This window comes from Ambystoma mexicanum, chromosome 3p, assembly GCF_040938575.1.
Source record: "Ambystoma mexicanum isolate Mex_15411 chromosome 3p, UKY_AmexF1_1, whole genome shotgun sequence".
NCBI classification, from domain to species: domain Eukaryota; kingdom Metazoa; phylum Chordata; class Amphibia; order Caudata; family Ambystomatidae; genus Ambystoma; species Ambystoma mexicanum.
Window position 1 is genome coordinate 3,398,698 of NC_090925.1, and position 15,145 is coordinate 3,413,842.

General features: G+C 48.4%; 1 protein-coding gene across 1 annotated transcript in view; it reads right to left on the minus strand.

Moving 5' to 3' along the window:
- CLCN1 (chloride voltage-gated channel 1) overlaps positions 1-15,145 on the minus strand; it is a 1,282,884-nt gene that overhangs the window by 177,309 nt on the left and 1,090,430 nt on the right. Inside the window, exons 19-20 of the mRNA XM_069650302.1 lie at positions 8,185-8,273; positions 6,233-6,271 (exon numbers count right to left, since the gene is read on the minus strand). Coding sequence (XP_069506403.1) covers positions 6,233-6,271; positions 8,185-8,273 — 128 coding nt within the window. The remainder of the gene's footprint in view (positions 1-6,232; positions 6,272-8,184; positions 8,274-15,145) is intronic.

Consider the following 15,145-nt stretch of genomic DNA (forward strand, 5'->3'; position numbering starts at 1 on the left):
TTGGCCTCTGGTGGTGAATATGTAACTATACGGGGTCTGGCTCATCCTTGTGCAGTGCGAGAGACGTCAGGCCCTGGTATTATTTGCAGAGGTTGTTTACAAACACTGTTTTCAATCTAATCTTAATACAGACGCGACCAAATCTGATGCCATATTTTCAAGAAATCGGTGGAAACGGATGATCTAGATTTGGTAAATTGACAATTGAAAACAAAATGTTATTTCCCTGAGACAATAAGGTTGTGCATGTATTGACATTTGCCTTTTTTTTAAACAATCAGCCAAAAATAGTTTTTTTAAATGTAATTTAGATGTTACGGTGAAACTATACATGTACACCACCTTCTATGCAGGAGATAGGAACATGACATCAACGAAGGAGCGGCAAGTGGTAAGCCCATGTTTATGAGTAACGTTACCTTGTGATATAAGAGTCCAATGATTATTGATAGTTGTGTTTTCACAGATGGATGGATAAATCTACAGTTTATTGTTTATATGGGATTTGAGGAAATACGATCTTGGTAAATCAAAAATAGCCTTTTTTCAGCCTCTAATTAATTGTACTAGATGTAGTTTGAGGGCAATTACAAAAACAGTCCTATTACAGATGGTAAAGGCATTGTTTCACGCCAATGGACCGAACACCCTGAACTCTAGCTCCTGAGGAAAGTTCCACATCATAACATACTATACAATAAAAGGCCAGATGTATGTTTGTCTGCCGTTGTCATGCGCCCGCTTCACCTGTCATCACCACTAGAGGGAGCTGTTGCCTTATGCATACAATAATAAGACTTCGAGTTCATCTTGCAGGCAAACAAAATGTGTATTTCAATAACAAAAATGTGTATTTAAAAAATGATAACATCCAATTAGTTGCAAGTAAATGCCCAAGACAGGGATGCCACTTTAACAGCATCATTGAAGTTGCATGAAGAGAATCATGCTGGCCATGAATTGTATTAATCTGACATCCCTCAGAATCATATATTTGAGTCCAAAACCTGTACGTGTAATCCAAGACAATGAGGAGCGGAGCACATACAACAACTGGCCAAATGTACTATGTTGAACTTTGAACGGATTCTGTGAGATTTTGTTAGAGGTTACTACTCCTCTGTGTAAAAGGAGCAAGATCCTTTACATTTTCTTTCTATTCATAAATTACATTAACATACACCACATAATATATCTACACTCTGAAAATGTCTTCCTTTACGCACATTAGCCCGTGCACGTGGGCCTTTCCGCTAGTTTGCTCTAAAGGAACAGAAACATGTAGAGTAGATTGTGATAACATGATACATTGTCATGTAATGTCCACTGACATGGCATTGTATGTGTGTGATTCACAGTGAGATTAGAAAATGTGTTTTCTTGCCAGTGAAAGAGATTAAATCAACATAAGATGCATAATTAATTGGTTACGAAATTGTGCTGGATGTGAGTTTTATGGACAATCATTTTGTATATGTTTGCGTTTTCATAAAGATGAAGATGTGTTATGGGATGCAATACCCTTAGCCTTTAGACTATGTCATGGACTGCCCGAGACAGGCTGTGTTTGGGCTGCATTAGTAGACTACTGGTGGGCCTGTTATGGGGGTTTCTTGTTCCCGGGGTTCCTTTATTTACCTGTAAATCAATAAAGCAATAACCAGGGACGTGGAGTCAAAGGGTTATTGGCCTGTTTTTAAAAGGGCAACTAGTGCGAGCTGCATTGTTTTAGGCCTACAGCCCTCTTTACCATCACTGGTGAGACCTACACCAAACGCTTGGCCACTCGTCTTCAAGGATAGAGCCAAGCAGGCCCTAGCAGTGGCTTTAGAAGGAGAGTTGAGAGTAAGGGGCTCCTAGCCTTGTTTGACAAATATCTCCCTGTAACAGGGGATTCCGGGGGGGTCTCTTCCCATTACTGTTTAGGGTTTGACAAAACTAAACAACGAAGGCGGTCCTGGGGCTAGATGTTGTAAGATTTGCACCCGTGCTACCAATTCAGGAAATGCACTTGCCCCCATTTCTGGAAGAGGCAGGTTTAGGTGTCCATCGCTCTTATGTATAACGGTTTGTACTAGGGAAGGCATGATCCACACTCATTCTTTTTAATATGTTTGCAGTGTGATATAAAAAGAAAGACAGTAAACACATTCCATTTTTAAGTTGTGTATCAAAGAGTATAAAAACCAGCCCGATTCATTGATGCAAAGGTTAGTGAACCTGGCCCCGGGTGGACTACTGCAGGGGTGAGGGGGCTCCAGTGCAGCGGTTGCCATGGCCAGGGTGGACTACTGCATGGGAGGGGGTTCCAGTGCAGCAGTTGCCATGGCCAGGGTGGACTACTGCAGGGGTGGGGGGCTCCAGTGCAGCGGTTGCCATGGCCAGGGGTTGGGACTCATGAGAGAAGGCAAGGAGTCCAAGTTGGACACCTGCCTCCCGTCTCCTGCTGATCCCCTTAGGGTGCATGTCTTTCCAACTGAGATAAATGTGGCCTACAGCGGACACTAAGGAGTAGCACACATGGATACTGGCAGCTCAGGGGGTTGAGAGGCGAGGCCACGAAAGGGGGGCCGAAATAAAGTCAGATAAAGCTGAGAGGCCCAGTTCAATTTAATTTTGAATTTGGAGTTCAAGCCTTGAAACAAAGTGTAAGTGCTTATATCTCCAAAGTTAAGAGTCCTTTACTCTAAAGGACCGCCCCTTGGGGTCAGATGTACATGAAACAATGTGAAGGCTGTGAACACGTGTGTGAGCCCAGTATTGTGCACCCCAGTAGCAGCGATTCATGGGTAACTTGGACGACTAGTCCAGATCTTTTGACTAGACATGCTCCAATCAAATGCTCTTAAAAGAAATTATGGGGACACAACCACATACTGATTTATTGAATAAATGTATTCAAAGACATGTGGCTTTCTCCAGCATGGGGTCAGTGTACATGGTACTGAGCGGTTGCATTCTTTATCTTAGAATGAGATTTAAAATCTCCTGATCTGATCTTCAGAAAAGGAAAATGGCTGGAAATGGGGAAATATCCTGGTGGACTCGTACATGATCTCAGGATTATCTTCAATGACCTCCCGCACCCTTACTTGTAACCCCTGCGTCCGTCCTCTAAGTGATTCCATGAATCTGGTACTCACCTACATGTCTACATGAGCATGTGTTGTTAAACGGGAAATCATATTTGCCTCCTTTTGATGTATATTGGCCTAAACCTAGTCGCTCTGCGAAGAAAACCGCATTGCAAAGTTCCGATTTTGGATCGACTTCGCCGCCATTTTAGAATCATCCACCATTTTGATTTCTGTTTGTATGATTCTCTGTTCTAAAATGGTGGACTTTGTTTTCAACATGCAACCAAGCCTGTCGACCTTTGAGTTCTGTTAATGTTTAGGCTGACCAAGAGCTGACTGTTTGGACTAGGTAATGAGGCCTTGTACTGAGCATGAACTGTTGTCCCAGCATTGTCTGTGCTCGCAAGACTAATCCAGGAATACACGTCTGGGACAATGCAGAGTAAACGCCAAGCGTAGACACAGGCCGAACTCAATTGTAACATAGTTGTAAAAGATGTTCGTTGTAGGATTTGAGAGCATACGTTGTCATTGCATCACCGCAGAAATATAAACTCATGTAATCCATATGCATATTATTGCATAAGCTGTATGTGAACTAGGCACTAACTCTAGACCGCAGATTATTAACATGTAGAGGGGCTGGACAATATTGACGAAACTGTATAAAAACCCGAATGTTTAGATGTCCAGCACTCTCTCTCCTCTCTCTGATGGGCTGGTACTCATTGCGGGGCGTTGAGAGCCAGATAGCTATTTGTTTCTATGTTTCTTTGTAAACTGTACAGTAGAATAAAAGATCTGTGAATCTTTATAGCCCGTGTTTGGTGTATTTCAATTTGTGGTACTCAGCCTCGATATTTTCTTTTGCTTTAACAGTGTTGGGTGGTCCAATCGATGCGGTCCAGAATATGTGGTGTCACCTTGTCTACGAAGGTTGGTTACTGTGCTCAGAACAAGTGCATTTGCTGGAAAGAGCATGCATAGAAAAGGGAGGACTCTGGAAGATTCCAGCTCTGGGAGATGTGCAAAGAACACAGGTCAAGGAGAACTGAAGGCCTGTATCATTCCCTCCCCACCCCCAAAAATGTCGATCTCTCAAGACTGTTGTGCCGCGGCTACACCCGACGGATGCAGCGGCCACTCATTATTTAATGCCTGACTGTGCTCGTTGTATTGAAGTCCCCCAACAAAAGAGGCATTAATATCTTTGGAAAAAGCTGCTTAATGTTTTGTGGGCTCTAAATTGACTTTTAGGGTATGTGACTGTATACTTTTGTTTGATTTAACAAATTGTGATGAATTGTGTACTGTGTATTTACACTTTGTTGTTGAAGGATAAATAAGAAATTACTTCTGGCTACTATTATAGCCTTATAGATCACAGATTACCATTGGATATTGACCAGCCACCATGTCATGATCTGCAGAGATCCCTAGGGCCATAAACTGGGCAAAGGTCATGACCTCTGCTAAGGTCACATATTGATAAAGCAATATTGATTTTGGAGTTGTGGCTCTAGATTATAGGTGGTTTTATTATGCACTATTTAAATAAATTGGCCATCTCGTTAGAACAAGTTTAAGATGAGCATGTGTTGGGTGGAATGGAAAAGCACACAGATTCTCCTTGAGAAAGGGAAAGCGGTTTTCATTGTTTTGGTGGTCACTTTGGTGTGTTAAATTGGATATTGGCTTTTAAATTGAAGATGCAGACAAAAAAGATAGCAGTAGAGATGAAGCTGGGAAATGGCAGGGCTGTTTCTAGAATGCATGCTGAAGGACATCAAGCTGGGAAACAGCAGGGCTTTTTCTAGAATGCATGCTGAAGGACATCAAGCTGGGAAACAGCAGGGCTTTTTCTAGAATGCATGCTGAAGGACATCAAGCTGGGAAATGGCAGGACTGTTTCTAGAATGCATGCTGAAGGACATGAAGGGTGGGAAATGGCAGGGCTGTTTCTAGAATGCATGCTGAAGGTACATCATGCTGGGAAATGGCTGGGCTGTTTCTAGAATGCATGCTGAAGGACATGAAGGGTGGCAAATGGCAGGGCTTTTTCTAGAATGCATGCTGAAGGACACCAAGCTGGGAAACAGCAGGGCTTTTTCTAGAATGCATGCTGAAGGACATCAAGCTGGGAAACGGCAGGACTGTTTCTAGAATGCATGCCGAAGGACATGAAGGGTGGGAAATGGCAGGGCATTTTCTAGAATGCATGCTGAAGGTACATCATGCTGGGAAATGGCTGGGCTGGTTCTAGAATGTATGCTGAAGGACATGAAGGGTGGGAAATGGCAGTGCTGTTTCTGGAATGCATGCTGAAGGTACATCACGCTGGGAAATGGCAGGGCTGTTTCTAGAATGCTTGCTGAAGGACATCAAGCTGGGAAACAGCAGGGCTTTTTCTAGAATGCATGCTGAAGGACATCAAGCTGGGAAACGGCAGGACTGTTTCTAGAATGCATGCTGAAGGACATGAAGGGTGGGAAATGGCAGGGCATTTTCTAGAATGCATGCTGAAGGTACATCATGCTGGGAAATGGCTGGGCTGGTTCTAGAATGTATGCTGAAGGACATGAAGGGTGGGAAATGGCAGGGCTGTTTCTAGAATGCATGCTGAAGGTACATCATGCTGGGAAATGGCTGGGCTGGTTCTAGAATGTATGCTGAAGGACATGAAGGGTGGGAAATGGCAGGGCTGTTTCTAGAATGCATGCTGAAGGTACATCACGCTGGGAAATGGCAGGGCTGTTTCTAGAATGCTTGCTGAAGGACTTCACGCTGGGAAACGGCAGGGCTGTTTCTAGAATGCTTGTTGGAGGACATCAAGCTAGGAAACGGGGGGCTGTTTCTAGAATGCAGTCCATACCAGTAATTAGCTGTATTCCGATTGGCTCAGAGGAGGTCTTAACGACTTTGATTTGTTAATACTGCTTATAAAAAGATGATTAGAAACTATGAAGGCTGGCAAAGCCTTGTTTTAGTAAGATAGATGTCACTCTATCTTTGTGAAAGCTCTGCTCTCTGGTGGAAGGTGAAACCGCATATATAAATGACTGCAAAGCCTATTGTGCAGTGTAAGAGATGTCACTGCCTCTCCTCTGGGGGTGACAATGGAAGCATGCTACTCCCCCCCTCCCTTCCTCACTCACCTCCTCGGGGGTCATCATGTCCATGAACTCCAGTGAATCCTGCTTGGAGAAACAGACAGGAAAAGGGGCTCAACAGCAGTGGGGATTCACGACAAAGCAAACCAAGTCAACACCCTCCCACCATGTTCAACCATTCCAATGCTTGCTTCAGTCCCACAAGAAACAAAGACCTATCGGGTGGGGGCCCAGGGGTCTGTGAATCCACCAGCCTGGGCAGAAGAGCATGGTACTGGAACAGTAGGTGCACCACGCTGGCCAAGGGCAAGACTAGGGGGCTATCGAGCATGGTACACAGGGCCAGTGGTGATTAGGTGGCCCTTGGTGCCAGGACTGGACCACTGAGTACTCAATGATGGCCACATGGCCACTCTAGCAGAAGGCACGCGGTCTAGCATGGTGTTACATGTCTTTCCATCAAAAAATGTTTCATCTGAATGTTTCCATCGAATATTTTGTAACAAACTTTTTTTCATAGAATGCATTTTTTAAAAAACTTTTTTGGGGGCTCCCCTCCCAAACACCTATTTAGGACCCTTAAAAACACACCCCAAACATTCATTAACCCTTTGCCCCACACAAGAATGCATTCGATGAACTTTTTTTCGTTACAAAATATTTGATGGAAAATGTTTTGATGAAACATTTTTCGATGAAAAGACTGGATACCATGGTACACAGGGCCAGTGGTGGTTAGGTGTCCCCTGGTGCCAAGACTAGACCACTGAGTGATCGATGATGGCCACACTTGATGGAGGGACCAGGGCCCTACACAGCAGCGTGGAAGGTTCAAAGCTGGAGGTTCAGCCGCTCCATGAGATTAAATGAACCAAATTAGTACTCTTCATTATTCGCGGATTGTCTTTTGACAGCAAGAGTAGAGCAAGGAGAGACCCAACAATGGATGAGGTGGGGCCAAGAGAAGATCAGCAGCCAATCACTGCACCCATAAGTGTCAAAAGTGATCACTCTGTGGAGGGGTTGACAGGGGAGACACACTGGGCGCCCCTCTGAGAGAGTATCGGAGGACACACTCTGGAGTATGCGGGGAGACACACTGGTGGCCCTTCTGGAAAGGAACAGGGAAGACACACTGGATGGCCCCTCTGAGAGAGTATCAGGGGAGACACGCTGGGGACCCCTCTGAAGGGGAACAGGGGAGATACACGGGGAGTCCCTGGGTGGGGAACATGGGAAACACACTGGGTGGTCTCTCTGTGAGAGTATCAGGGGAGACACTCTTGGGGCCCCTCTGGAGGGGAACAGAGGAGAAACACCGGGGGTCCCTCTGGGAGAGGAAAAGGGGAGACACACTGGGGGCCCTTCTGGGAGGGGGACAGGGGAGACACACTGGGGACCCTTCTGGAAGGGGAACAGGGGAGACACTCTGGGTGGCCCCTCGGGGAGAGACACTGGGGACCCTTCTGGCAGGGGAAGAGGGGAGACACACTGGCAGACACACAGGGGTGGTCCCTCTGGGAGGGGAACAAGGGAGACACACTGGGTGGCAGGGGAGTTGCTAGGTCTGGAAAAGACCCGGGGCTACGCTGATGTCGGAACTGTTGGGACTGGGGGCTAGCTAGTCTTTTGGCTGTAGCTTCTGAGATTCTATCCGGGGTTACAACCAAAAGATCAGGGGCTATAGCCCCCTTAGCCCCCCCCCTAGCAACGCCCCTGCTGGGTGGTCCCTCTGGGAGAGTATATGGGGATACAGACTGGGGACCCCTCTGAGGGGGGACAGGAGAGACACTACGGGCCCCTCTGGGAGGGGAACAGAGGAGACACACTGGCAGACACGCTGGGGACCCCTCTGGGAGAGAATGTGGGGAGACACACGGGGCGTCCCTCTGGGAGGGGAACAGGGGAGACACTCTGGGGGCCCCTCTGGGAGGGAAACAGGGGAGACAGTCTGGGGGCCCCTCTGGGAGGGAACAGGGGAGACACACTCGCCTCACCTGGGCTGCGGCATCCAGCTCTGGCACCTCTGGGACACGATGCAAGACGCGCTGAACCAACGATCGCAGGAGAGTGAAAGGGCTCCTGACTGAGGCAAGAGGAGAGAGGGAGATGTTAGGACCTCTCAGGGCACTCACAGAACAGTTACAGGACAGGCAAAAGCAGTGCCAGCTTCCCTCACACCCATTGTTCAGGAATGGATTGCACCACAGCTCGGCATGTTACCCTCATGGACCTGAGTCAGGTAATGAATGGGAAGCAGCTCAGCATGTTACCCTCATGGCCCTGAGTCAGGTAATGAATAGGGAGCAGCTCGGCACGTTATCCTCATGGCCCTGAGTCAGGTATTGAATGGGCAGCAGCTCAGCACGTTATCCTCATGGCCCTGAGTCAGGTATTGAATGGGAAGCAGCTTGGCATGTTACCCTCATGGACCTGAGTCAGGTAATGAATGGGAAGCAGCTCAGCATGTTACCCTCATGGCCCTGAGTCAGGTATTGAATGGGCAGCAGCTCAGCATGTTATCCTCATGGTCATTGGTGAGGTATTGAATGGGAAGCAGCTCAGCATGTTATCCTCATGGCCCTGAGTCAGGTATTGAATGGGCAGCAGCTCAGCACGTTATCCTCATGGCCCTGAGTCAGGTATTGAATGGGAAGCAGCTCAGCACGTTATCCTCATGGCCCTGAGTCAGGTATTGAATGGGAAGCAGCTAGGCATGTTACACTTATGGCCAATGCATCAAATATTGAATGGGAAGCAGCTCGGCATGTTACCCTCATGCCCCAGAGTCAGGTATTGTATGGGCAGCAGCTCAGCACGTTATCCTCATGGCCCTGAGTCAGGTATTGAATGGGAAGCAGCTCAGCATGTGCTATCCTCATGGCCCTGAGTCAGTTATTGAATGGGCAGCAGCTCAGCACGTTATCCTCATGGCCCTGAGTCAGGTATTGAATGGGAAGCAGCTCAGCACGTTATCCTCATGGCCCTGAGTCAGGTATTGAATGGGCAGCAGCTCAGCATGTTATCCTCATGGTCATTAGTAAAGTATTGAATGGGAAGCAGCTCAGCATGTTATCCTCATGGCCCTGAGTCAGGTATTGAATGGGAAGCAGCTCAGCACGTTATCCTCATGGCCCTGAGTCAGGTATTGAATTGGCAGCAGCTCAGCACGTTATCCTCATGGCCCTGAGTCAGGTATTGAATGGGAAGCAGCTCAGCATGTTACCCTGAGGGCCCCGAGTCAGGTATTGAATGGGAAGCAGCTTGGCATGTTACCCTCATGGCCATTGCATCAGGTAATGAATGGGAAGCAGCTTGGCATGTTACCCTCATGGCCATGAGTCAGGTATTGAATGGGCAGCAGCTCAGCATGTTTTCCTCATAACCCTGAGTCAGGTATTGAATGGGAAGCAGCTCGGCATGTTATCCTCATGCCCCTGAGCCAGGTATTGAATGGGAAGCAGCTTGGCATGTTACCCTCATGGCCCAGAGTCAGGTATTGAATGGGAAGCAGCTCGGCATGTTACCCTAATGGCCCTGAGTCAGGTATTGAATAGGAAGCAGCTTGGCATGTTACCCTCATGGTCCAGAGTCAGGTATTGAATAAGAACCAGCTCGGCATGTTACCCTCATGCTCAATTGACAGGTATTGAACGGGAAGCAGCTAGGCATGTTCCCCTCATGGTCATTGGTCAGGTATTGAATGGGAAGCAGCTCAGCATGTCACCCTCATGGTCCGGAGTCAGGTATTGAATGGGAAGCAGCTCGGCATGTTACCCTCATGCCCCTGAGTCAGGTATTGAATAGGAAGCAGCTTGGCATGTTACCCTCATGCCCCTGAGTCAGGTATTGAATAGGAAGCAGCTTGGCATGTTACCCTCATGCCCCTGAGTCAGGTATTGAATGGGAAGCAGCTTGGCATGTCACCCGCATGGTCCAGAGTCAGGTATTGAATGGGAAGCAGCTCAGCATGTTACCCTTATGGCCCTGAGTCCGGTATTGAATGGGAAGCAGCTCAGCATGTTATCCTCATGGCCCTGAGTCGGGTATTGAATGGGAAGCAGCTCAGCATGTTACCCTAATGGCCCTGAGTCAGGTATTGAATGGGAAGCAGCTCAGCATGTTACCCAAATTGCCCTGAGTCAGGTATTGAATGGGAAGCAGCTCAGCACGTTATCCTCATGGCCCTGAGTCAGGTATTGAATGGGAAACAGCTCAGCAGGTTATCCTCATGGCCCTGAGTCAGGTATTGAATGGGAAGCAGCTCAGCACGTTATCCTCATGGCCCTGAGTCAGGTATTGAATGGGAAGCAGCTCAGCATGTTACCCTGAGGGCCCCGAGTCAAGTATTGAATGGGCAGCAGCTCAGCACGTTATCCTCATGGCCCTGAGTCAGGTATTGAATGGGAAGCAGCTCAGCACGTTATCCTCATGGCCCTGAGTCAGGTATTGAATGGGCAGCAGCTCAGCATGTTATCCTCATGGTCATTAGTAAAGTATTGAATGGGAAGCAGCTCAGCATGTTATCCTCATGGCCCTGAGTCAGGTATTGAATGGGAAGCAGCTCAGCACGTTATCCTCATGGCCCTGAGTCAGGTATTGAATTGGCAGCAGCTCAGCACGTTATCCTCATGGCCCTGAGTCAGGTATTGAATGGGAAGCAGCTCAGCATGTTACCCTGAGGGCCCCGAGTCAGGTATTGAATGGGAAGCAGCTTGGCATGTTACCCTCATGGCCATTGCAACAGGTAATGAATGGGAAGCAGCTTGGCATGTTACCCTCATGGCCATGAGTCAGGTATTGAATGGGCAGCAGCTCAGCATGTTTTCCTCATAACCCTGAGTCAGGTATTGAATGGGAAGCAGCTCGGCATGTTATCCTCATGCCCCTGAGCCAGGTATTGAATGGGAAGCAGCTTGGCATGTTACCCTCATGGCCCAGAGTCAGGTATTGAATGGGAAGCAGCTCGGCATGTTACCCTAATGGCCCTGAGTCAGGTATTGAATAGGAAGCAGCTTGGCATGTTACCCTCATGCCCCTGAGTCAGGTATTGAATGGGAAGCAGCTTGGCATGTCACCCTCATGGTCCAGAGTCAGGTATTGAATAAGAACCAGCTCGGCATGTTACCCTCATGCTCAATTGACAGGTATTGAATGGGAAGCAGCTAGGCATGTTCCCCTCATGGTCATTGGTCAAGTATTGAATGGGAAGCAGCTCAGCATGTCACCCTCATGGTCCGGAGTCAGGTATTGAATGGGAAGCAGCTCGGCATGTTACCCTCATGCCCCTGAGTCAGGTATTGAATAGGAAGCAGCTTGGCATGTTACCCTCATGCCCCTGAGTCAGGTATTGAATAGGAAGCAGCTTGGCATGTTACCCTCATGCCCCTGAGTCAGGTATTGAATGGGAAGCAGCTTGGCATGTCACCCGCATGGTCCAGAGTCAGGTATTGAATGGGAAGCAGCTCAGCATGTTACCCTTATGGCCCTGAGACAGGTATTGAATGGGAAGCAGCTCAGCATGTTATCCTCATGGCCCTGAGTCGGGTATTGAATGGGAAGCAGCTCAGCATGTTACCCTAATGGCCCTGAGTCAGGTATTGAATGGGAAGCAGCTCAGCATGTTACCCAAATTGCCCTGAGTCAGGTATTGAATGGGAAGCAGCTCAGCACGTTATCCTCATGGCCCTGAGTCAGGTATTGAATGGGAAACAGCTCAGCAGGTTATCCTCATGGCCCTGAGTCAGGTATTGAATGGGAAGCAGCTCAGCACGTTATCCTCATGGCCCTGAGTCAGGTATTGAATGGGAAGCAGCTCAGCATGTTACCCTGAGGGCCCCGAGTCAAGTATTGAATGGGAAGCAGCTTGGCATGTTACCCTCATGGCCCAGAGTCAGGTATTGAATGGGAAGCAGCTCGGCATGTTTTCCTCATAACCGTGAGTCAGGTATTGAATGGGAAGCAGCTCGGCATGTTATCCTCATGGCCCTGAGTCAGGTATTGAATGGGCAGCAGCTCAGCATGTTATCCTCATGGTCATTAGTAAAGTATTGAATGGGAAGCAGCTCAGCATGTTATCCTCATGGCCCTGAGTCAGGTATTGAATGGGAAGCAGCTCAGCACGTTATCCTCATGGCCCTGAGTCAGGTATTGAATTGGCAGCAGCTCAGCATGTTATCCTCATGGTCATTAGTAAAGTATTGAATGGGAAGCAGCTCAGCACGTTATCCTCATGGCCCTGAGTCAGGTATTGAATTGGCAGCAGCTCAGCACGTTATCCTCATGGCCCTGAGTCAGGTATTGAATGGGAAGCAGCTCAGCATGTTACCCTGAGGGCCCCGAGTCAGGTATTGAATGGGAAGCAGCTTGGCATGTTACCCTCATGGCCATTGCATCAGGTAATGAATGGAAAGCAGCTTGGCATGTTACCCTCATGGCCATGAGTCAGGTATTGAATGGGCAGCAGCTCAGCATGTTTTCCTCATAACCCTGAGTCAGGTATTGAATGGGAAGCAGCTCGGCATGTTATCCTCATGCCCCTGAGCCAGGTATTGAATGGGAAGCAGCTTGGCATGTTACCCTCATGGCCCAGAGTCAGGTATTGAATGGGAAGCAGCTCGGCATGTTACCCTAATGGCCCTGAGTCAGGTATTGAATAGGAAGCAGCTTGGCATGTTACCCTCATGCCCCTGAGTCAGGTATTGAATGGGAAGCAGCTTGGCATGTCACCCTCATGGTCCAGAGTCAGGTATTGAATAAGAACCAGCTCGGCATGTTACCCTCATGCTCAATTGACAGGTATTGAATGGGAAGCAGCTAGGCATGTTCCCCTCATGGTCATTGGTCAGGTATTGAATGGGAAGCAGCTCAGCATGTCACCCTCATGGTCCGGAGTCAGGTATTGAATGGGAAGCAGCTCGGCATGTTACCCTCATGCCCCTGAGTCAGGTATTGAATAGGAAGCAGCTTGGCATGTTACCCTCATGCCCCTGAGTCAGGTATTGAATGGGAAGCAGCTTGGCATGTCACCCGCATGGTCCAGAGTCAGGTATTGAATGGGAAGCAGCTCAGCATGTTACCCTTATGGCCCTGAGTCAGGTATTGAATGGGAAGCAGCTCAGCATGTTATCCTCATGGCCCTGAGTCGGGTATTGAATGGGAAGCAGCTCAGCATGTTACCCTAATGGCCCTGAGTCAGGTATTAAATGGGAAGCAGCTCAGCATGTTACCCTAATTGCCCTGAGTCAGGTATTGAATGGGAAGCAGCTCAGCACGTTATCCTCATGGCCCTGAGTCAGGTATTGAATGGGAAACAGCTCAGCAGGTTATCCTCATGGCCCTGAGTCAGGTATTGAATGGGAAGCAGCTCAGCACGTTATCCTCATGGCCCTGAGTCAGGTATTGAATGGGAAGCAGCTCAGCATGTTACCCTGAGGGCCCCGAGTCAAGTATTGAATGGGAAGCAGCTTGGCATGTTACCCTCATGGCCATTGCATCAGGTAATGAATGGGAAGCAACTTCGCATGTTACCCTCATGGCCATAAGTCAGGTATTGAATGGGCAGCAGCTAAGCATGTTATCCTCATGGTCATTGGTAAGGTATTGAATGGGAAGCAGCTCAGCATGTTATCCTCATGGCCCTGAGTCAGGTATTGAATGGGAGCCAGCTCAGCACGTTATCCTCATGGCCCTGAGTCAGGTATTGAATGAGCAGCAGCTCAGCACGTTATCCTCATGGCCCTGAGTCAGGTATTGAATGGGAAGCAGCTCAGCACGTTATCCTCATGGCCCTGATTCAGGTATTGAATGGGAAGCAGCTCAGCATGTTACCCTGAGGGCCCTGAGTCAAGTATTGAATGGGAAGCAGCTTGGCATGTTACCCTCATGGCCATTGCATCAGGTAATGAATGGGAAGCAGCTTGGCATGTTACCCTCATGGCCCAGAGTCAGGTATTGAATGGGAAGCAGCTCGGCATGATACCCTCATCCCCCTGAGTCAGGTATTGAATGGGAAGCAGCTCGGCATGTTACTCTCATGCCCCAGAGTCAGGTATTGAATGGGAAGCAGCTCAGCATGTTACCTTCATGCCCCTGAGTCAGGTATTGAATAGGAAGCAGCTCGGCATGTTACCCTCATGCCCAGAGTCAGGTATTGAATGGGAAGCAGCTCAGCATGTTACCCTAATGGCCCTGAGTCAGGTATTGAATGGGCAGCAGCTCAGCATGTTACCCTAATGGCCCTGAGTCAGGTATTGAATGGGAAGCAGCTCAGCACGTTATCCTCATGGCCCTGAGTCAGGTATTGAATGGGAAGCAGCTCAGCACGTTATCCTCATGGCCCTGAGTCAGGTATTGAATGGGAAGCAGCTCAGCATGTTACCCTGAGGGCCCCGAGTCAGGTATTGAATGGGAAGCAGCTTGGCATGTTACCCTCATGGCCATAAGTCAGGTATTGAATGGGCAGCAGCTCAGCATGTTATCCTCATGGTCATTGGTAAGGTATTGAATGGGAAGCAGCTCAGCATGTTATCCTCATGGCCCTGAGTCAGGTATTGAATGGGAAGCAGCTCAGCACGTTATCCTCATGGCCCGGAGTCAGGTATTGAATGGGCAGCAGCTCAGCACGTTATCCTCATGGCCCTGAGTCAGGTATTGAATGGGAAGCAGCTCAGCACGATATCCGCATGGCCCTGAGTCTGGTATTGAATGGGAAGCAGCTCAGCACGTTATCCTCATGGCCCTGAGTCAGGTATTGAATGGGAAGCAGCTTGGCATGTTACCCTCATGGCCATGAGTCAGGTATTGAATGGGCAGCAGCTCAGCATGTTATCCTCATGCCCCTGAGCCAGGTATTAAATGGGAAGCAGCTAGGCATGTTAACTTCATGGTCATTGGTCAGGTATTGAATGGGAAGCAGCTCAGCATGTCACCCTCATAGCCCTGAGTCAGGTATTGAAT